The following is a 21834-nucleotide window of genomic DNA, read 5'->3' as shown; positions in this document are numbered from 1 at the left end:
GGAGACCTGGGCAGGTCTGGAGCCCTGGGCGGAGCGGGAGACCTGGGCGGGTCTGGAGCCTTGGCCGGAGCGGGAGACCTGGGCGGGTCTGGAGCCTTGGGCGGAGAGGGAGACCTGGGCGGGTCTGGAGCCCTGGTGCCAAGGCGGGACAGGGGTCTTTGGGCGGAGCCCCACCCACATGTATACCACCCACAGGTACATTGCCCCCCCAAAAAAAATTATCTTTGGCAATGGTATGGAGGGCTCGTGGAATGGGACAGGCTTGTGGGCTGGAGCCGCCCTGCGAGGTGGCGTGGGCTTGTGGCAGCCTGGAGCGGCCTCGTGGGCGGCAGGAACAGGAGAGTCTGGAGCGGAATCCAGGAGACACGGAGCGGGAACAGGAGAGTCTGGAGCGGAATCCAGGAGACACGGAGCGGGCACAGGAGAGTCTGGAGCGGAATCCAGGAGACATGGAGCGGGCACAGGAGAGTCTGGAGCGGAATCCAGGAGACATGGAGCGGGCACAGGAGAGTCTGGAGCGGAATCCAGGAGACACGGCGCAGGAATAGGAGAGTCTGGAGCGGAATCCAGGAGACATGAAGCGGGCCTGAAATCGATGAGCCAGCCGTCCTTGGCAGGCTCTTCCGTGGGAGAGACCCTCTTGGCAAAGGTGGTCGCGGTGGAAGGGCATGTGGAGGGTTCTGTACTCGGGTGAGCTGGAAAGTCCTCTGGTTTGGGGAGATGGACTAGATGATGCAGACTTGAGCTGTCTTCATCGACAGCATCAACACAGAAATCAGAATCATTTAGAAGGAGGACATAATTAATGAAGTCTGCTACAGACTTATCGCAGAGCTCAGGAGACAACAATATAAAGAACAAGTCATCATCCAGTCCATCCCGAAAACAAGCATTGACCATCAGATCTCGCCAGCTCACCAGGTCGGAATACTCCAGAAATTCCTCCACATACCACTCCAGTGGACGGCCACCCTGCCGGAGGGAGAGAAGGAATCCCTCTGCCATCTCATTCGGTTTTGGTCCGGTCATCTGTTACGGTTTGGCTCAGGAAGGAAGACAAGGAGAGGCAGAGGAGTATCTCAAACGTAGTTTACTCAGGGTAAGTTCAGAAACACATACAGGGATTGCATAATGGGTATCACGGAACAGCACAACGGTACAGCACAACGGTACAGCACAACGGTACAGGTACAGCACAACAGAATAACGGTATCATATAACGGCATAACAGTGACCAGACCAAGAATGAATGAACAAAGAGGAACTAAAATACAAACACAGATGACTGAATAAATGAGGGACAGGTGATTAACTAAACACAGCTGAACAGAACTAGACTAACGAGGGTAACCAAGGAAACAGACAAGTGGCGGGAAACTCAGACAAAGGAACATGTGACAAATGAAACCAGGAAGTACATGGAACAAAACACAACAGAGACAGACTAGACATGTGACAGTTGTAGATTCACAAATGGGTTGACATTTGTATGAGTCTAGCATTACGGCACAGTGTACATGGGAAACGTAGGAAGCGCTGCCAGGGGGATAAATGATCGAGAACAGAGCCCTATGTATAATGCGTAATGCCTCATGCATCACCGATCAAACTGGCTAGTAAGTTTTTATTAACACCCGCCAAAATGAAATTTGATAACTTAGAACCCTGGCCCTGGTATGTGCGCTGCTCTCAGAGAGAGTAGATTGCACTGAGCCCACTCTAGGATGGTTTTCACCAGAGTGAAGAGGGGTTTTGAAGAGAGGCCGCCCTGGTGATTTATGAAGGACACCACCGTCATGTTGTCTGATCTGACTGTGGGGTCCCACCAGAAGAGGAATAAGACCTGGAGAGCTCGATATACCACCATTTCTAGGCGGTTGATATGTAAATCGCTTTCCAGGCTGCTCCAAGCCCTGAAGGCTGGGCAGTTGTCGCACAGAGCTCCCCAACCTGTCTTGGAGGTGTCTGTGAAAACAACTTTCCTCTTGTCCATAGCACCTATCGCCACACCTTGCTTGAACCAGCAAGGGTTCGTCCAAGGGTCCAGGGCTGTGACACATGCCTGGTTCACCTTGAGCGAGTGACGGCCATGGTACCAGGCTGAGGGCGGGTTTCAGCCAGAACTGCAGAGGGCGCATATGAAGCAACACCATCTGCAGAGCTGGAGATGCTGAGCTCATTAGGCCTAGCATTTTCTGAAACATTCTGAGCGGTAGAAAAGCCTTGGGTGTAAATGTTTGCGTGAGCTGCTGAATGGCTGCTGAGTGTGCTCTGGAGTGACTGTGGCCCTTAAAAGGGTTGAGTCACCAACAGATCCTCCAAACAAGTCCAAGTCACGGTAACAGAGGGACGTTGGTCTGAATGGGAGAAAAGGACGGGGAAATCTCTTCCTGTGGGGAGAATGAGTCACGTGGGATCCTCAGCCCCGCTGTTTTTTCCTCGCAGGTTCCCAGGAAGAAGAAAACGGGAGGGCGCAAGGGGTGGGGTCACATTCTGAAAGGAACGCTATCTGCGAGCGGAGAGAGGCGAGACTCATACTCTCGCAGTGAGAGCAGGTCAAATCAGCGTGTGCGGCTTCTGGGTGGGACTCGCCCAGACATTGCACGCACTCGCTGTGCCCATCATCAACGTGCAGAGGGGCTCTGCACGTGCCACACTCGTAGCGTGACATTTGCAACAACGTCGCTTGAAATTTGCTCTTTTCTCTTTAAAGCTCTTAAAAAGGATACACCAAAGTGCACTCGCTTGGCTGCAGGTGGCTCGTGGGCGAATCGCTGATCAGGCTGTAACACAGTGGCGCGAGAACAGGGTTGCTTGAGAGCGGCGAGCTGATCTGGCTGCTGCAGAGCGGCGTGCAATGTCTGGGCGAGTCCCACGCAGAAGCCGCACTCGCTGATTCGACCTGCTCTCACTGCGAGAGTATGAATCTCACCTCTCTGCGCTCGCGGATAGCGTTCCTTTCAGCGGCCGTCAGGCCGTCATTGGTTCAATTTCTTTAACTTTTTGAACCAATCGACGTGCAGTATTCACTGCGTGATTGTATAAAGGCTTCAGAATCGGAGAAAAAGGAGTTTCCCCATAGTGTCTTGTCTTATTTATATTAATAAGACGAATGACGCAGTACTCATGTAGCCAAGTATCGCAAGGGAACTATATGGACTTTTAAGGTAATCAGCTAACCCAGCTGATCTTATTTTTATTGTTGCTGTTTTATTTAAAATATATAAATGTTAGTGGGAAGAAGAAAAATAAAAAACTTTTAGATAACAAATGCGATGAACATTGGTAATGCTCATCTTTGCCTGTCATTTGAAGGAGGCTCTATAAAATGGCTCCATATTTAATGAGCACATAGTTGAAACATGAGACCTGTTTTACAGAATACGGAAGTTTGTTGCGCATAAGCCCCATTGTTGAAGCAGCAGCAGAATATTCTATCAGTTACTTTAATAAGGAGTCTAAAAAGGGGTATTTATTGACCTCAGTATTTTTTATATTTGTCACTAATTGGCAGAGAAATGTCGACCCTACAAATGTAGGCCACCTAAAAAAAAAGGAAAGAACAAAAGAAAGAATGAGATTATGTACCAGTGGGGTCTGGTGATTTTTTTTGGGGTGGGGGGGTTCTGGGGGGGGCAGTATCAAGATGCATGTTTACTAAATTCAAGCATTAAATTTAATTCAAATTTATTTGTATAGCGCTTTTCATATCATTACAAAATTTATGATTTATACATATCATTTCAAAGCAGCTTCACAGAAAATACATCTACATTACAATTTAAATTGATTACATGCTATGCATTTCAGAAATGCACATATACAGAGCACACAGATTAGCTAACTATCTATTATTAATCAATATAATAACTAGGGCACAGAAATAAGAATTCATGTTGTTAATGAATAGGGTAAATAGAGATGAGCATGGAAGAGAAAACAGTGTCTTCACTTTTTACACATTCATTTCCCACATATAATTGAATGAGGAAATGAAAAACAAAAGAAAACAGCCACAACAGACTAGCATGTTGACTAGAACATACATTTTGCTCTCCTTTCTTTCTGGCCAGGACATTTCTAAATGACTCTCTGATTAAAGTCAGTCATCTCAGTAGTGTCATGACGTTGGCATTGTTCAGTCAGATATTTGAGGTCTCTTACCCCCGTTGTTGTCCACAAATCTTCAGTACCAACACTTTGAAATAAAAGACAGGGAAAGCAATAAAGGGCATTGCTAACAACACATCCAGCCAGCCACCTAACTTACATTTCTCATAACAAGCGCGTGGAGCTCTGAGTGCAGCTGCGTCCTCTGTCACTGGCCTGCTGCTGGATTTGTAAATCGCGTTGGTCCGGTTCGGGATCTTCCAACGAACGCCTTGTGAAAGAATTTGATTTAACTGCTGCCATCCCATCTCTACGAAACTGATCATCCTAAAGGTTTTGGCGGAGTCGGAGTGACTGTGTCGCCCGCGCACTTTCGCTTTAGTGGCCAAGAGCGAAAAGTTGAATGACAGGTGACGAGAACCAATCAGATTGGATAAATTAACACGCATCCAATTCTGATTCGTAAGGGACGCAACGACCTGCGTCCGGAGGAGGATTTTTAAGAACCAATTAGAGACCAGATTCAGGTCACATGCTGCCCGTATACTTTTAGACTCAGATAGACATCCATTTGTCCGGCGTCCCTCACGCATGAAACCGCATGAAACATATTGAAGAACATATAAAATAGTTAACCCATCAAAGCCAGTTTTTATTAAATGCAGAGGCTCTTACTAACAGCCAGCACATCATATGAGTAAACTATTTTATTTTTATTTCACTTTTATATAATTTTTGTATACATGTATATTTCTGGAATTTTGATGGGGGGCGGCACCCCAGCGCCCTCTATTAACCAGCCGCCACTGTTTGTTTCCTGTCATGCTTTAAAAATGGTCCAATGGTGAATATTAATTATGAATATTAATTTATGCCAGATTCTGATAGTCAAATTGATTACAACAAAGGAACAACAGCTAAAACACAAAACATTCTTGAATACTTAAATTACAGTATCTGAAAAAATTGATTTCATTGTTGCATGATTTTAATTGTTTAGTTGAGAGCCTGAGGGTCGTCGCCATTTAAAGGGGGTGGGAATGTGGGATACAGGTTGATCACCGATAGCCTGGCTAGATCACAGACAGATGTGTGTAAAACTAGCCACATTTCACGCTAAATTTATTTATATAACCCTTGTTATTGATACTTTGACCAACTGCAAGCATGGCACTCATGTGGTTGTGTGATGTTTTGTTGAAGGTGTGTGTGTGTGTGTGTGTGTGTATGTATGTGTGTTATGAGCTTAGATAGGAGTGATAGGAGTGAATCCGCAGCATCTCTTCCTCCTCCAGGCAGGGGGAGGCGTGGCTTCACTTCCGCTTGAATGCGACACATCCGAGCGCAGCCCAGCCCCGTCTTCGGTTGAGATCGGCGCGTGCGAAGTAGGTATAGCATATCTCCGCTTTGTTACCTGACCGTTTTGTGAATTGCTTTGCTACAACGACGGTCGAGGACGAAGGAAATAAAGGTATTTTTTGTTTTGAAAATTATGCAATTGTTATAATCTGTGAAAATAAGTTCTTTGAATATACGGACAAGCACGCTCTGACAAACGCACATGAGCGTTCGCTGGTAAGTTAGCTTTGATGGTAGCAGGCCTCAAAAGAGCGGCCTGGAGCAATTCAATTACCGTTATAACTTGCTAAACGAATTTAGGTAATAAAGTAACACTTATGTGTGGATAATTGTTCTATTGGAATGTTGTTGCTTAGGTATTTATTTGTAACGATCCGTGCTGTCCATGCAGCTTAGTTTAGTTAGCAGCTTAGCCTAGCATTCATGCAAATGAGCTCCTCTTCATTGTTTTGTGTTTGTCGGGGAAAGTCGACGAATAAATATTTTAATTCATTGTAAATGGTGGATTTGAGTTATTTTGTCTGTAAGCCAGTGCAAATATTGTGAACATTTTTTAATTTTCTGAATAGATTGATATGCGGTTTGATAGCAATGTGTTTCCTTTCTCTCTAATAGAGATGTGTATTAACGTTACACTGCTTTTACGGTTTCTTACTATTTTTCTTTCAGACTAAAATTTTGAAGCTGTAAAGTGTCTACATGGCCGTCAGAAGAGGACACATAAGGTATTTAAAAGTGAGTAACGATATTTATTTCTAATCTACTTTTACGTTTTTTTCAAGGAAATGTGCGTTACCCTATAATAATTCAATATCGATATATGAAGATTTATGTTGCCCATTGAACAATGGTTGATGTACTTTTTTTTTATTGTTTATTTGATCGATAATTTGGACGATGTTTAGTGATGAATCAATTAAGTTAGTTATGCACCGCAAAAAAATCTATTGATGTTTTGGAGGGTGGACATCATGACCGAAACTGTGATGTTCAATTGGGGCATCTCTGATGCTTTTTAACAGCGTAATGCATGCAACGTGGATAAGCTGCCACAGGTAAAAATGTCAGCTGTGTGAACTCACTCCATCATGACCAAAAATGATGCCAGAGTAGAAATATGTAACATTTGTTTGGCTTAAATACCTTGAACTTTACTGGGACTGGTTTAATTGATCACTTGCTAACACAATACCCTGAACAGCATATCAAGTATAATTAAGTATAATGAACATGTTTAAAAATAGTTGGTTGAAATATAGTTTTTAGGTAAAGTAATTGTTGCATCAATACATTTCTTGGGTCCTATTATTAGATTTAACTTTATTGGTATTTTACGTACTACAAGTATAAAGCCCAAGAATTGCAGTTGGCAGCATCTAACCAAAAGTGCAAATAGTAGTATATTGATTAGTGTTTAGGTCCATATTTATATAATGTTGCAACTGATTTGTTGCTGCAGGTTTGTGAGGTTCAGAACCAGGGTAATGACAGAGACTCACACAAGGGTGCCAGCTCAGTAAAGGTAAAATTGGCTGTTATTTTTGTCTGTAGACTAATGCTGGATATTATTGATAATTTTACTTGCACTTTTGTTTCGGTTTAAGTGTGTCAATGTAAATTTGATGATATGGAAACAATGCATGTTCTTCTGTGAAGCAGGAAGTATACGATATGCCAAACGGTTACGAGGACCATATGGGCGATGAGCCAAGTGATGCCAAAACCAACCTGATTGTCAACTACCTGCCCCAGAACATGAGTCAGGAGGAGCTCCGGAGTCTCTTCAGCAGCATTGGCGAGGTGGAGTCGGCTAAACTCATTAGAGACAAGATGGCAGGTACGTCTCACCGAGCTCAACACACACAAGTCTGAGTCTGTCGCTTTCTCTTCTGTGATAACTGTGAAGACGCAGGCAGTTTTTTTGCATGTTTATTTCCAGCTCTTATGTTTTTCCCTATTTGCTATTTATTTAATTTGTGGAATATTTTTTACAGTTATGTTCTATAGGGAATGTTTTTCAGTATTTAAGAACTGTTCATTTTGATATTAAAGCAGATCTTTGAGCAGTATATTGAAGCTTGTTTCAGGGTTTGTGGCAGAATTTTACTGTCTGCTGTGGTATGTTTTGTGCTCTTAAGTATTTTGCTCAAATTAGATCATTTATTTTTTTTCCCTCCATTTGAAAAGGAGTAAAGATGGTACTGGCCTGATTCAATTTCATTGAGCTTTTTATTAGACTTGGTGTCACCACAATGTGCTAAGTCAAGCACAATTTTGCAACCCATTTGACATTTTGGAAACGTATCAATTATTTTAATGGTGTGGGCATCCTGTCTTGCTCAGTGTAAATGTTAAGGTTATTTTTTTTTTTTTGCTTGTTGTTTTGGGGGGTTTTTTGGTCGTTGTTTGTGTTTTCCTATTGTGTGAGGATAATCATCAATTTCCAGTCGAAGTGTGAAGAACCTGGAGTAGCCAAATGATGTCAGTCTGGTGCCATCTTCATGCATCTTTGCTTTTTTTTTTTTTTTTTCTGCCCACAGCATCTCACTATCAGTGGATTTTAATATACTTGGAAACGTGGTGTAAAGTTGACGTGTTGAATGTACATTCTGTATTTTATTTACTTGAAAACATTTATAAATGCCTACTAATGTTTTTTTGTTTTTATTTTTAAGGAGGTGAAGGAAGGTATTTGTTTATTCTTAGCGACTATTCTATGAAGAGTTTTTGATGTTTGGATTTTAATTTCTGTGTCCTAACAGTTTCCTTGTCTGATGTCAAACTAATTGTTTTAGATGAACATGTAACTTTTTTTCTTTTTCACAATTGTCCTTCACAAGATTAGCTTGTATTATGTTTCTTTTGTCCAGAAAGAATAGTCTGCAGGATGTGGACGAACGTTTGTTATTTTTATTTTGTTTTTTTCCCCTTTTGTTTTCTCTAGGCCACAGTTTAGGGTACGGATTTGTTAACTATGTTAACCCTAGTGATGCAGAAAGGGCAATCAATACACTCAATGGCCTGAGACTACAGTCTAAAACTATCAAGGTAACGTGCTAAGAGGTGTTTTTGTATCATGTTACATTATAGATTCCATGTTAAACTAAACTCAAAGCAGTAAAGGACAACGTTCCAGTCCTGCCTGCTTTCTGTAAGGAATGATTTTTGTTTTTCCCCATGAGTTTCAACTATTCCTTTTTGTTTGTTTTTTTTGCTTTGTTTAATTTTCTTTTTCTTTATATTTGAAGTCTCTAGACTTTGGCCCTTATAATCTGTATGATTGGCTGTCTAAGCATGGTTTAATTTCGGTACAGAATTATACTGAAGTCAGTGACCTTTCCTTTTAAAGTTCAATTAAGATCAATCTGCTATTTTAATTTTTCTTGTGAGGCTGTGGTGTAGAAATGGAGGGGTACATGTTAGTAGTCATTTTCTTGAGTATGAGATTGTGCCGAACAGAAGCCCTGCGTTGATGTCCCAGAGTTTTATTTTATTTTACTTTGAGCATTGTAGTTTAATTCCAATTGAAAGTTGTCTTCTTGTGTTGTAAGCATAGACTACTAAAACTGTTTATATCTCTGAACTACAGGATTTTATTGTGGTTTTTGTTTGTTTTAAGTTTTTTGTAGTTTTTTTTTTTTTTTGCTTTTTCATTTGACAAACTCAGATGTGAGGTTCTGCTTTGGCTGCACAATGGAACTACATTGTTCCATCAGTAATGGGGGCAAATATGATGGCTTATTTATTTTTTTTATAATGCATCCATGAAGAAGGGGTCTTTTGATGTGATTTTTCTCCATTAAATCAGGTCTCATATGCCCGGCCGAGCTCTGACAGCATCAAAGATGCCAACCTTTACATCAGCGGTTTACCCAAGACTATGACACAGAAGGATGTGGAGGACATGTTTACCCAGTATGGGCGTATCATAAACTCCCGTGTACTGGTCGATCAGGCCTCGGGTAATGATTTCTGCCCTGCATTTCTCAATTTATCATCTTGAATGTAGTCTGGGTCTTAACTTTTTGGGGGTTTCTTACCGGTGTCAGGTCTGTCACGTGGAGTTGCATTCATTCGTTTTGATAAGAGGTCTGAAGCGGAGGAAGCCATCAAAGATCTTAATGGATCCAAACCAGCTGGTGCCTCTGAGCCAATCACAGTGAAGTTTGCTGCCAATCCAAACCAGACCAAGAATTCCCAGCTGCTCTCTCAGCTCTACAACACTCAATCCCGTCGGTTCGGAGGCCCTGTTCACCACCAGGCACAGCGCTTCAGGTGATAAAACAAAATACTTTAGGAAATATTTTAATTGTCCTTCATTCTGTATGTTGTAATTTTTTGCCTTGGAAGTTGATACTTAGCTTTTTGTGAGAAAAGCCTTTACCTGTCCTAGAGTTGCTCTCCTGATTACTCTCTTGCTTTCACAGGTTTTCACCCATGAGTGTTGACCATATGAGTGGTGTGTCCGGTATGAATGTGGCAGGCAGCTCTTCCTCTGGATGGTGTATCTTCATCTATAATTTGGGTCAGGATGCAGATGAAGGCATCCTGTGGCAAATGTTTGGTCCATTCGGTGCTGTCACCAATGTCAAGGTCATCCGTGACTTTAACACCAACAAATGCAAAGGGTTTGGGTTTGTTACCATGCCAAATTACGAGGAGGCAGCAATGGCCATTGCCAGCCTGAATGGATACCGCCTGGGAGACAAAGTTCTACAAGTGTCATTCAAATCCAGCAAGTCTCACAAGTAAAGGGACTTGAGAATCTGAAAGTTAATTGAGGTTTCTTCTAAAGGTTTCAGTTATTGTCGATTACATAAACGTACTCCTACATATATGTTTGGGGTGAAATAAATTTGTGCTAGTGTTTTACTGTGGGGTTAAGCAAAAGCTAGAATTTTTGAATTTTTTTTCCCCCAGATGCCTGGCATTTGTGAAACCCTGGACAATTTAAGTCACAGATATATCTGAGGATCCTTTTTTGTTTGTGCACACCTTTGGGATACCTTAAGGGTGTCATGGATTCTAACCCCTCTTCCTTTAATCACAATGGACTTGTTGGTCCCATTTTCTTTATTATATTATAATGTGAAGGCTTTTAGCTTTTTTTGTCAGTACAAACTACACATCACCTCTTCTAGACCTTTGTAAATAGTAACTAGCCAACCTATTCAGTGCTCCAGCTCAACCATCTGTAAGGTAAAATAATATTGGAAGGACCAAAGAACTTGGAGTGTAAAGCATATGCCTTTAAATGTTTTATTTTTCCTGTTTGGACGTTTAAAACCAAAACCGCAAATATTGTCATCTAGGATGTCAAGGTTTTCTGCAGTGTGCTTTTTTTTCGTACATTTTCATATTAATTTTTGCATTTAACAGTGTATTTCGTATGTTTTATTTTGAAGGTGGTTGAGCAATTTTAAAATGTGTTTTTTTTTTTTTGTTTTTTTTTTTTACCATCATTGAATTCACTCCCCCACTTTGTAAGGTCTTGGAAGTTTCTGGATAAATGGATAGAGTCTGGTAGGAGCAGAATTGTTAGGCACATGGCTGCAAGTTGTTAATATGTATTTGGTTAGATCAATATTCACTTACACATTTGCTTGCAGAATTAACATTAATCAATTTTAATGTAGTGTTTTACTCTGTACTTTGTCAATCTCTAAATGCAGCTTTGTATATTTTAATGTGAAATTTGGATCTGCTTTGAGACCATGTCAAGTCATGTAAAGGCCACACAAAGTAAAGAATTGTATTTAATTGTTCTCAAGATATCAGTACTAGTACTCATCCGGTTACAGACCAGTACTATGTTTGTGTGCATGTTCATTTATTACAATAGGTTTGACTTCAGTAATTGTACATGTCATGCTTTGGGTCTTTATTGAAAACGTGACCTAAAGTCCTGTAGCATGATGTTCCATGTATATCATTCGAATAAATACCATTGTTTTGTCATAAAAATGCATTGTTACCTTATTTTAATTGTACTTCTAGAGTTGCGTGTGAAAAGACTCAATTTTCTCGGTTCATTCTTCATGCCAATTCCCCCCCCCCCCCCCCCCCCACCCCCATTGGAATAATGTGATTGTTTTCTTTTTATTTACTTATTTATTTCGGTTAAATATCTCATTTCGCTATTAATAGTCTAGTTTGCATTTTTAATAATTGTTACATATAATTGTTTTGTATTTAATAGCGTAAATCTTTTTATTTTGAAGGTGTTTTTTTATATATATATAAAATATTATATATAAACTTTTTTTTTTATATAACCAGCATTGAATTCACTCCCCACTTTGAAAGGTTCTGTCTCTTTAGAACTATTGTTACAATCACGACCAAAATCATAAACCACATTCAGTCTTTGTCGCTCTCATCTAAAATGAAATATTTAAACATGAAACTAAAACCACCAATAGGTGGTGGTGGATCGTCTTCACAAGTGACTTGTTCAAAACTTCATTTTGGGGCATAATTTGCAACATGACATAATGATTTTGCGTAAACATACACACCACTTTATAAAGCCAAATGGCGTGTTATCTGTACGCATTTTGAGCTATCCGCGTGTATGTCTACGCCGTGTGATTCCGCGTGTATGTCTACGCGCTGTGTGATTCCGTTTGTATGTCTACGCTGTGTGATTCCGCATGAATGTAAATGGATATATAAACATACTAAATTATGTTTTTTGAAAATGTAAAAATGCAGAATGTTTCTAGTGATGGGCAGGGGCAGTGTGTGTGATGGGTAGGTTTAGGGGTAGGGGCAGTGTAGGGGGATAGAATGAAACGGCATTGATGAACACGCTAAAAAGCGATTATGCGTCTTGATAGCACGCCAAAATGGCATACGAATTGGCGTGTCATACACACACCATTTCATGAGATCAGTCTGTAATTTCCACCCCTGGTGTGTGAAAAAGGTGAAACACACTGTATAGTGCCATAAGTTTTGGGATGCCTACATGCACAAGAACTTTAATGACTTCCCATTCTTAATCCGTAGGGTTTAATATGTAGTTGGCCCACCCTTTGAAGGTTCAACTCTTCTGGGAAGGCTTTCCACAAAGTTTATGAGTGTGTTTATGGGAATTTTTCACCATTCTTCAAGAAGCGCATTTGTGAGGTCAGGCACTGATGTTGGACGAGAAGGGCCTGGCTCACAGTCTCCGCTCAAATTCATCCCAGAGGTGTTCTATCGGGTTGAGGTCAGGACTCTGTGCAGGTCAGTCAAGTTCCTCCACACCAAACTCGCTCATCCATGTCTTTATGGACCTTGCTTTGTGCACTGGTGCACAGTCATGTTGGAACAGGAAGGGTCCATCCCCAAACTGTTCCCACAAAGTTGGGAGCATGAAATTGTCTAAAATGTCTTGGTATGCTGAAGCCAAGCCCAACCCCTGAAAAACAACCCCACACCATAATCCCCCCCTCCACCAAACTTTACATTTGGTACAATACAGTCAGGCAAGTACCGTTCTCCTGGCAACTGCCAAACCCAGAGTTGTCCATCAGATTGCCAGAATGCTTTTTGGCAACTGTAAATTTTACAGTTAAGAATTGTTTGTTGTGTACGGTAAATTAGTCTTGAATAAAACAGTTATAATGTAAACCTGTTTACAGTAATTTACTTTAAAAATAGCAGCTGTAAATGTAAACTTGTTTTACGGTAAACTACTTTAACAAATAACAAATATACTTTAAACCTATGTACAGTCTATCTCCGTAATAAATACAATACAACTGTATGAAATATTATAGTATTTTATTGTAAAGTTCAGTTTTACAGAAAATTATTGACAGCTGTGGTTGCCAGAATTTCACCGCAAAAAATACAGAACATAATTTATTACAGTTAGTTGCCATAGATCGTTGTTGCCAAGTCAACAGTCAGTCAAGAAATTATAAATTACTTAAATTAACTATTAAATACCACCCATTGTCAATCAAGGCACAGACTATCATTCATAGACTTTAAAGAATTTTTTTTTTTTTTCATACAGGCACTGTGTTATAGTAGTTAGCTGATCCAATAACTTGTTCAGTATACTCACAAAGACGCGTTGATCTTGGAATAAATTAATGATAACCAATGGTGGAATAAACATCAATCAGCGACACTTGCTCTGGTTGAACAATAGTAATGATTCCACACTTGACTGAAGATATTTGTCTGTGTCAGTTCAAAAAACTGGAAACGTAAAGCTTGCATTGTCCCGGGTACTACCTGAGGACTCGCATGTAGTCACTGTGGACTGGTATACTATCTCTGCAGGAAACAGACACGAAGAGAAGTTAGTTGGATACAGTCCATGAGCATTATAGCTACAAAGAAATAAGTCTTCTTTTGTTGAACTGAATTCCAATTAACGTCATTCTGATAATCAACAGAATTGAGGGCAAAAGCTTGAAAGAAGCTTGAAAGAAATTTCAGCACCTATCACAATTTTTTTTTCACATCTGCCAGATTGCATTCTAAATACACAGTTGCCTCCACCTAAAGGGATAGTTCACCCAAAAATAAAAATTCTGTCATTTACTCACCCTCAAGTTGTTCCAAACCTGTGTGAGTTTCTTTGCTCTGCTGAACACAAAAGAAGATATTTTGAAGAATGTTTGTAGCAAAGCAAAGAGAGCAACCATTGACTACCATAGTACATGTAGTCAATGGTTGCTCTTTCTGCTTGGTTACAAACATTCTTCAAAATATCTTCTTTTGTGTTCAGCAGAACAAAGAAATTCATACAGGTTTGGAACAACTTGAGGGTGAGTAAATGATGACAGAATTTTCATTTTTGGGTGAACTATCCCTTTAAGCAATCCGACAATCAGTTGTTACAAATCATCAGATGAGACCAGTTACCAGCCAAATACATAAAAGTGGTGAAAAATCGCTGAACTATACCATTACTTTCCAATGATCCTTAAGACTGGTGTCTGAATTACTAGCTCCAGACTTATTGAAGAGAGGTGGGACATAGTCTCTTTCAGACAGGTAACAATCAGTACGTTTACATGGACAACAATACTCCGATATTAATCTGATTAAGACCATACTCTGATTAAGAAACTACCATGTAAACATCGATTTCTAATTACCTTAATCCGGTTAAAGCCATACTCGAATTAAACAAAAATCTAATTAAGACATGTGGAGTATGCCTATTTTAGTCGCATTATCGAAGTGCATTGTAGACATGTACACACCTTAATCTAACGATTAACGCTGTATAGGAGTTTTCGGCCGCATTTTGTGACAGGACACACACACACACCAGGCAAGTGCAGTGGGGAGGGCTTTAGGGGCTCGAGCCTGCCCTTTTTAAAAATGTATCATAAGTGCCCCTCTCAACAATCATCAATAATATTGTGACAAATAAAACAGAATTTGAATAATAATTAATATAACAGCGTGTACAAAACAGTAACAAAGCGCTCAAATGTCCCGTTTATCTTTTGCGTATATCTGTCAGTCTGAAATGTCGTTGCCATGACGTGTTGCTATGGTTGGTGCGTGTCTTGCTTGACTGCTCATTCTGACACTGCCTCCTCTATATTTATTTGTGTTGTAATAATTCTACTCATTGTAAAAGTAAAATACAATACGTTTTTATCTGTAATCCCAGATTCATAATTGTCTGCTTACAACAGCGGTCGGGAACCAGGCTCGCGAGCCATATGGCCATTCAGTGAACGCCTGTGGCTCGACGGCAGAAAAAAAACAATCCAAACAATCACGATTTTGAAACCTTAATTTTCATCATTAATCAAAGCTATTATTCGAAATGTAGGCTTTTAAGAAGGAGGCAAGATGGGCAGTGCCTCTTCAAAAAAAACTGAAAGACACAATAGGCTATATAATATTACAAAAACAAAACAACGTAAATATATATAATCTGCTTATATATAAAATATATATAAATCACTCGTTTTTATAAAGTAACACTGTCCAACAGCGACACCCGCAGGTAAAGTTACAGCGGGTTGCCTGAGCCCATTGATTTTAACAGACCCACGAAAGTCGCGCTATGATTGGACGTCAGACAGAGTAGTGTGGCATGGGGATGTAATGACGTGCCATTAATCGAGCTATGTTCTATAACATGTAAAACGGGAACATGAACGGAATATTCTAAAAGCAACTCATGTAAACACCTTAATCAGATTGTCTTATTCAGAATAAGGGCAATAATTAGATTACTGCTGTCCATGGAAGCGTCATGGACATTCACACGGGGCTTCGGCATCAAGGGCGTGGCTGAAGCTTGGTGCTGACGCGACCGTCATAGTGACAACAGCTAATCACATTAGCTGCCGCTTGGACCACAACACAAAAAAGCGCCTTTTTTGACAGCTAGTCTGTGAGACTATTTTGTGTATGAAAACTGATCACTTTAATATTTGATTCCTCATTTGGCTGGGGGATAGCGCCTATTTGAACAAGCATGATACATTCCAGATTCTCCAACCGTCTCTGCCACCTCCTTCCAGACCTGGTCTCTCCAGTTTGTGTCCCGGTATGTAAATAATGATTGGTAGTAAAGGACCGGGTGATTACCCACCGCAATTATTAGCTTTTCCTCCATTTTAGATCGTTCTTCACTCTTCATTCACTCTTCCTTCACTGGTGTTTTAAACGAACGCGATTGGCTAGCGTCTGCTCTAGGATATTTGCATAGGGTGATCTGATTGGATGACGCCTGCGTTGGCGCTTGAAAAGTTGAGAAATCTTCAACTTTTGCCGCTTGCAACGCGAGTGAAGCGAAGCAACGGAACCCACAATTCAGTTCGTCAACGCATGACGTCACCCATTTAAAGTAAACGAGAAGCGTTGACGCCGACGCCCCGTGTGAATGCGGCGTTATAATCCTTATATATTTAAATTTCTATTTAGTTTTAGTATTTCTTATTAGCTATTTATATATCTATTTTTTGACCTATTTAGGTTCAAGCTAATAAAATGAACTGACTTATTTTCACCTATTTATTCAATCTGTTTCTAATTAGCTTATTTAATATAGAGAATAACTTTGAGTATGAATACAATTTACCCCAAATTATACCTTGAAATACCCTTTCACTCTGGCTCTTCAGAAAAACAACAACAAAAAAATAAAATGAAACAAAATATATAAATGAAACAAAAAAAACTGTGGATTTGAAAGTAGAAAATCAGTAGAAAATAAATTAAAATCACAATGAGTCAATCTTACTGCTCACAATAACAGTCCCAATGTGAATTTAGGGTTTCACTGGAGTTCAGCTCTCGTTCAATGCTGTTTACACGAGATCCTTCTTCCGCAATTTAGTTCTGAGCAACACAGTTCAGGTCAGAAAAACGAAGGAAAAGCGTGTGCACAATCATACCACTCAGTTTCTTGGTTCTCGTAGCTCGATCCTTATATGGGCATGGCTCGCCAGTTCCTGCTTGCAAGAGTTACTCTCGAAGTGAAGCAGGGACTAGCCTGACAAGCCAGACCCAAATCAAGATGTTGGGTCTGGAAACTCACCATTGGCAGGGCTTAATCCGAGGGGCGGGATAAACGGTTGTCTTTCAAATTCCCTCTGCACGCAATTGGATAGTGGCATGAGCGCCACAACCAACCAAAGAAGAAGGTGATGCCGAGCTAACGTTAGTTGATAAACTTTCGCCGTATCCGGTAGGCAAAACTTCGAACATCTTTTCTTAAGAATTACTTCAGTACCGTTCTTTGTTCTTTTCTCAAAGAAATGCTTAACTCCAAGTCTTCCAGAGTCAGGGCCAAAGCCGATTCAAAAGACCACTGCTCGTCAGCTTCTATGTTTACGAGTAGCACGCAGAACCTCCGCAACTCCATGACGTGCCGTCATTATGTTAAGCCCGCCCACCGACTCTACACACGCTGTGATTGGCCTGACCAGAGTTTGGTTTTTCCAGCTCTCAGGTCTACCGAGAGTTGCTAGACTACACTCGCGGCAAATTACATTTTCTGCCGCTAGGGTGCGTCTAGATTTCTAGGCTAAGCAGGGACAATACAGGTTCAAAATCTTCGTTAGAGTTCGTCCAGTGTCCATCAAACGTGCAGCATCCGACTCAGGAAGTGATAAGGAAAATAGAAGAATAGAAGAGAAGAAACGGGAAAAGGGGAGCAAAGGGAAGAATAACCAACCAAGAGAATTCGAATTTTCTACTTGTGAAGTTTCTAATCAGGCGAAACTCCAACCTCTGGAAGTTTCTCTCTCCTCAGTAACAGTCGCGCTAGCGCCAGCCGTGATGATCGACTGACGACGTTCAACGCACTTTTTTCTCAAAATCTGTTGTTTCTCCTGACACACTCACTTATGTGTTTTTACTCCGTTTCTCCTTTCTTTTTCAGGACCGCGTTGGAACTGCTGCTTCTCTCTCATGCATCGAGCATTCTCTCTCATGCATCGAGCATTCTCTCTTGTACATCTCTACCGCAAAGCTCCGATCATAGGGCGGGGCTAACTCTACTCATTGGTCCAATCTGCACTGTGTTTTATTTAAACATCAACATTAATTTTATGCATTTTCCTATTTTCCATTTCTTAAATGCTATTAAAATAAAGTACTGACTTTACATATTTGAGTGCTATAGTTTTTTTTATTCAATTTTCTATTTCACATTAATAGGGCTCTTGGTAACCTGGGTTACACGCGTCTTGCTTGACTGCTCGTTCTGACACTGCCTCCTCCTCTATTTTTGTTTCTTTGTGTTGTTTCTTTCTGCTCATTGTAAAAGAAAAATACAATAAGTTTGTATGTGTAATCCCAGATTCATAATTGTCTGCTTACAACAGCGGTTGGGAACCTCTAGGCTCGCAAGCCATATATGGTCATTCAGTGAACGCCTGTGGCACGACGGCAGGAAAAAACAATCCAAACAATCACGATTTTGAAACCTTTTTCATCTTTAATCAAAGCTATAATTTGTAAGCTGTCAAGAAGGAGGCAGTGGAAGTGTCTCCTTAAAAAAAACTGAAAGAGACAATATATATTATTACAAAAATAAAACAACGTATATATTAGGGGTGTAAAGGCCTTTGCACACTGAGTCCGATATTCGCATGCGAAATTTCCGCACGTCAAAAAATAAATTCAACCACACGTTATGTCAGTCACACTTTCACACTGCCTCCGAAACTTTCGTCCGTCAAAAAAAAATTCGGAACAGGTTCGATTTTCTGCGTTTTTCACATCCGTTTTTCCCATCTACAGTGCTGATGCCCAACCTAAACTGCTGGCAATGGTGGTGAATGAATCGCCAGTGCTCAGATACCTACAATTATATATAGCCTACAAATATTATTGTATCAAAATACTACTAATGTTATTATATCACAGCTATAATTATAACACACCAAGTCCCTGTAAACCGTGTGTGTGTGTGTGTGTGTGTGTGTGTGTGTGTGTGTGTGTGTGTGTGTGTGTGTGTGTGTGTGTGTGTGTGTGTGTGTGTGTGTGTGTGTGTGTGTGTGTGTGTGTGTGTGTGTGTGTGTGCGTGCGTGCGTGCGTGTGTGTGTGCGTGTGTGTGTGTGTGTGTGTGTTTGTGTGTGTGTGTGTGGATCCCTAGGATCAATTGATTCACGGAAATTGGTGGTCTTCTTTTTAATATGTGGCTCCAGTATCACTAGCAAAGCATCAAACTGAGTCACTGACATTTCAAAATTTACTTTAGATCGGTCTGGATAATCCCGCAGCTACTTGATAAGGAGGTGGAACTCTCCTTCCTCTCTACGCGATCGCAGGAGTAGATGATGGACCCATTATTTCCTCTTTCTTTTTCTCTTTTTAAGAAGAGAGAGGACAAAAAAATAATCCTCACTACTTGAAGACGGCATTTTGTATTGTTTTGCGTTTTTTTTCCGTAACGCATTCATTAATACGCATCGGACTCAGTGTGCAAGGTCTCTGTGCATGACAAATTTTTCGGATCACTAATATGAAAAAACGCATGCGAAAATTTCGGACTCAGTGTGCAAAGGCCTTAACGGTACACAAAACTGACGGTTCGGTACGTACCTCGGTTTTGAAGTCACGGTTCGGTATGGATTCGGTACAGCAGTTTTACAAAATTGTTTTTTATTAATTTTATTCAACAGTTTAATGAAAATAAAATTTGTGTCTGTCCTTAAATGAATTCAGTTATAACTAAAAGTTTCTTAAAGATAATGCTGTAAACTATAGGGAGCCCTTACTTACATATTGCTATTTAAGATTAACAACAGAGCCCAAACTATTAGCCTAAATTCAGTTGCTATTTATTTTTAGATATAATAATCAACATCCATAAGCTTCACATAAGGCAGTTTTTGCATTAACTTCTAAATCTAATTATTATTATTTTTTCTCCAATTCGTTATTGAAATATAATCATTTAGTGGCTGTAATTTTCATGACAGGTTTATTTAAACATTCATTAAATAAACAAGACATCACTAACAGGCTAAGTAGTATATAATGAATATATATAGGCTAATATAATGAATATAATGGCTAATATAGTGCATATATTTAGTGAACGAGTTGATTTCTCTAGTGAGCTAACAGCTGTGGACACAGAATGACTTCTGAAGTAAACGTGATTCTACATGACATTGTTTAGGCTACAAGCTGTTTTATTGTCTTTCCGTGGTTGAAACACAGATGGAGCGATTACACGACATATGATACATTTCAGTAAGTTGTAATATATCCTCAACATACCTTAAGAGATATTAATTTATGTTTGTTCTTTAGGAAGAGATGATCGCATTCACTCGCGCGCTGCCGCTTGAAGTTGAACTGATACGCGTCTATCAGTCACGTCACATTAAAGAGCGTTAAAACGGCATTTATCGTTTGAATTTCATGATAAAATGGACTGAATACTCAATATGTTCGTGTGTGAACTCAGATTGAAGTGTGTTCCGCGCTTTAAACAAGCAGACTGTTAACTGTTAAAGATTGCATTCATAACCGTTCGGTACAGCGTGCACCGTACCTAAAGCCTCGAGCTATGTTCTATAACATGTAAAACGGGAACATGAACGGAATATTCTAAAAGCAACTCATGTAAACACCTTAATCAGAATATTGTCTTATTCAGAATAAGGTCAATAATTAGATTACTGCTGTCCATGGAAACGTAGTCAATGTTCCAAAAACTGGAATTTTGAGCAGGCGTTGTCATGTACATTGTGTTTTGACATGATCCTCTCTGCATTGAAGAAAATTAGACTTTTGTTTGTATAAGCTGTTAATAGACATTATTCAGTGCCATCTTTGCCATAAACTTTATACAGGTTTTTACAGCAGATGCTACCGAAAAAACTGTAAGCCTCACAGCCTCATTTTTATACCCGTCATGCCGTAGTTCTGAATAAGGCGTATTTATTTTTAGAAAGAAAATCGAAATTGTCAGGTCACACTTACAAAAAAACAATCGTAAATCTGAATCAGCCAAGGAAACTGCAGGTGACGGTATGTCTAGCAATATTGCCAAACTGATATTCGTCGAAGTGCAAGACGACATTAGTAATATGATGTTAAGAGTCTGATCAGAAAGTACACCAAGATTGTTAACATACACGGCCCCATTTTATATTAGATGACCTTAACTACTTTGTACTTACATCAAAAAATAAGTACAATGTACTTATTGTGTTCATTTTGTATTGCAAAACACTTGCTGATATTGAGGTGGGATACGGGTAAAGTTAGGGACAGGTGAGGTGGGATGGGTAAGTTTAAGGATAGGGTTAGGTGTAAGGGAAGTGTCAACAGTGTAATTATACATGCAAATACAGAATTTAATTACAGATGTAATTACATGCAGGTATTTTTAAAAATGTAAGTACAATGTAAAAATATGTATGTACACAACAAGTACATTGTATCAGATTATTAATTAAAATATTAGTACATAGTAGTTAAGGCCACCTAATATAAAGTGGGTCCACTGTCATAATTTTGAAATAAAAGGCATTTTTTCTATACTGATGTTTGCCCTGTGGCTGAATGCCCTGTTTCAAGGGGAGTGTCTGCTGTGAGACTTCAGTGAAAACGGCCACTGTTGTGATTGGCTGACATCTTTTCATTTGAAATGAGTGTTAGATTATGTTTGCGGAGGGGGCGTGGTTTAGCGAGGCACTGCAGGTATTGCATGCATGAGAGAGACTTCATCCCAATTCGCATACTATCCGTACTAAATAGTATTCGAAAAAAGAATTAGTATGTCCTAAATCGTAGTATGTTGAAAAGAGTATTCCAAAGATTCCCGGATGGTCTACTATTTCCGGTCATAATTCGAAGTGCAGATCGATGCGCACTCTAACGGCTGATATTGCCCACAACCCATTGCGAGATGGACAAAGATTC

The 21834-nt window shown here is 40.0% G+C and overlaps 1 protein-coding gene across 12 annotated transcripts; it reads left to right on the top strand.

Annotated features, from left to right (window-relative positions):
* Positions 1–5313: 5313 nt before the first annotated feature.
* On the top strand, positions 5314–11447 carry elavl1b (ELAV like RNA binding protein 1b). Of its 12 annotated transcripts, none has more exons than XM_079845287.1 (8): positions 5314–5495; positions 6139–6204; positions 6929–6991; positions 7129–7306; positions 8414–8517; positions 9278–9431; positions 9519–9744; positions 9897–11429. In XM_079845287.1, exons 2-8 carry the CDS (start codon positions 6169–6171, stop codon positions 10219–10221), a joined length of 1086 nt encoding a protein of 361 aa, XP_079701413.1. In that variant the 5' UTR covers positions 5314–5495; positions 6139–6168; the 3' UTR covers positions 10222–11429. The 12 variants fall into 12 exon arrangements, with proteins under 12 accessions (XP_079701413.1, XP_079701418.1, XP_079701411.1 ...); XM_079845285.1 differs by having other exon boundaries at positions 5457–5581; positions 9897–11447; XM_079845281.1 differs by having other exon boundaries at positions 5463–5581; positions 7126–7306.
* The last annotated feature ends 10387 nt before the right edge of the window (positions 11448–21834 follow it).

This window comes from Gobio gobio (genome assembly GCF_949357685.1).
Source record: "Gobio gobio genome assembly, chromosome: 19".
Classification (NCBI taxonomy): Eukaryota; Metazoa; Chordata; class Actinopteri; order Cypriniformes; family Gobionidae; genus Gobio; species Gobio gobio.
This window is presented reverse-complemented; position numbering and strand designations above follow the sequence as displayed.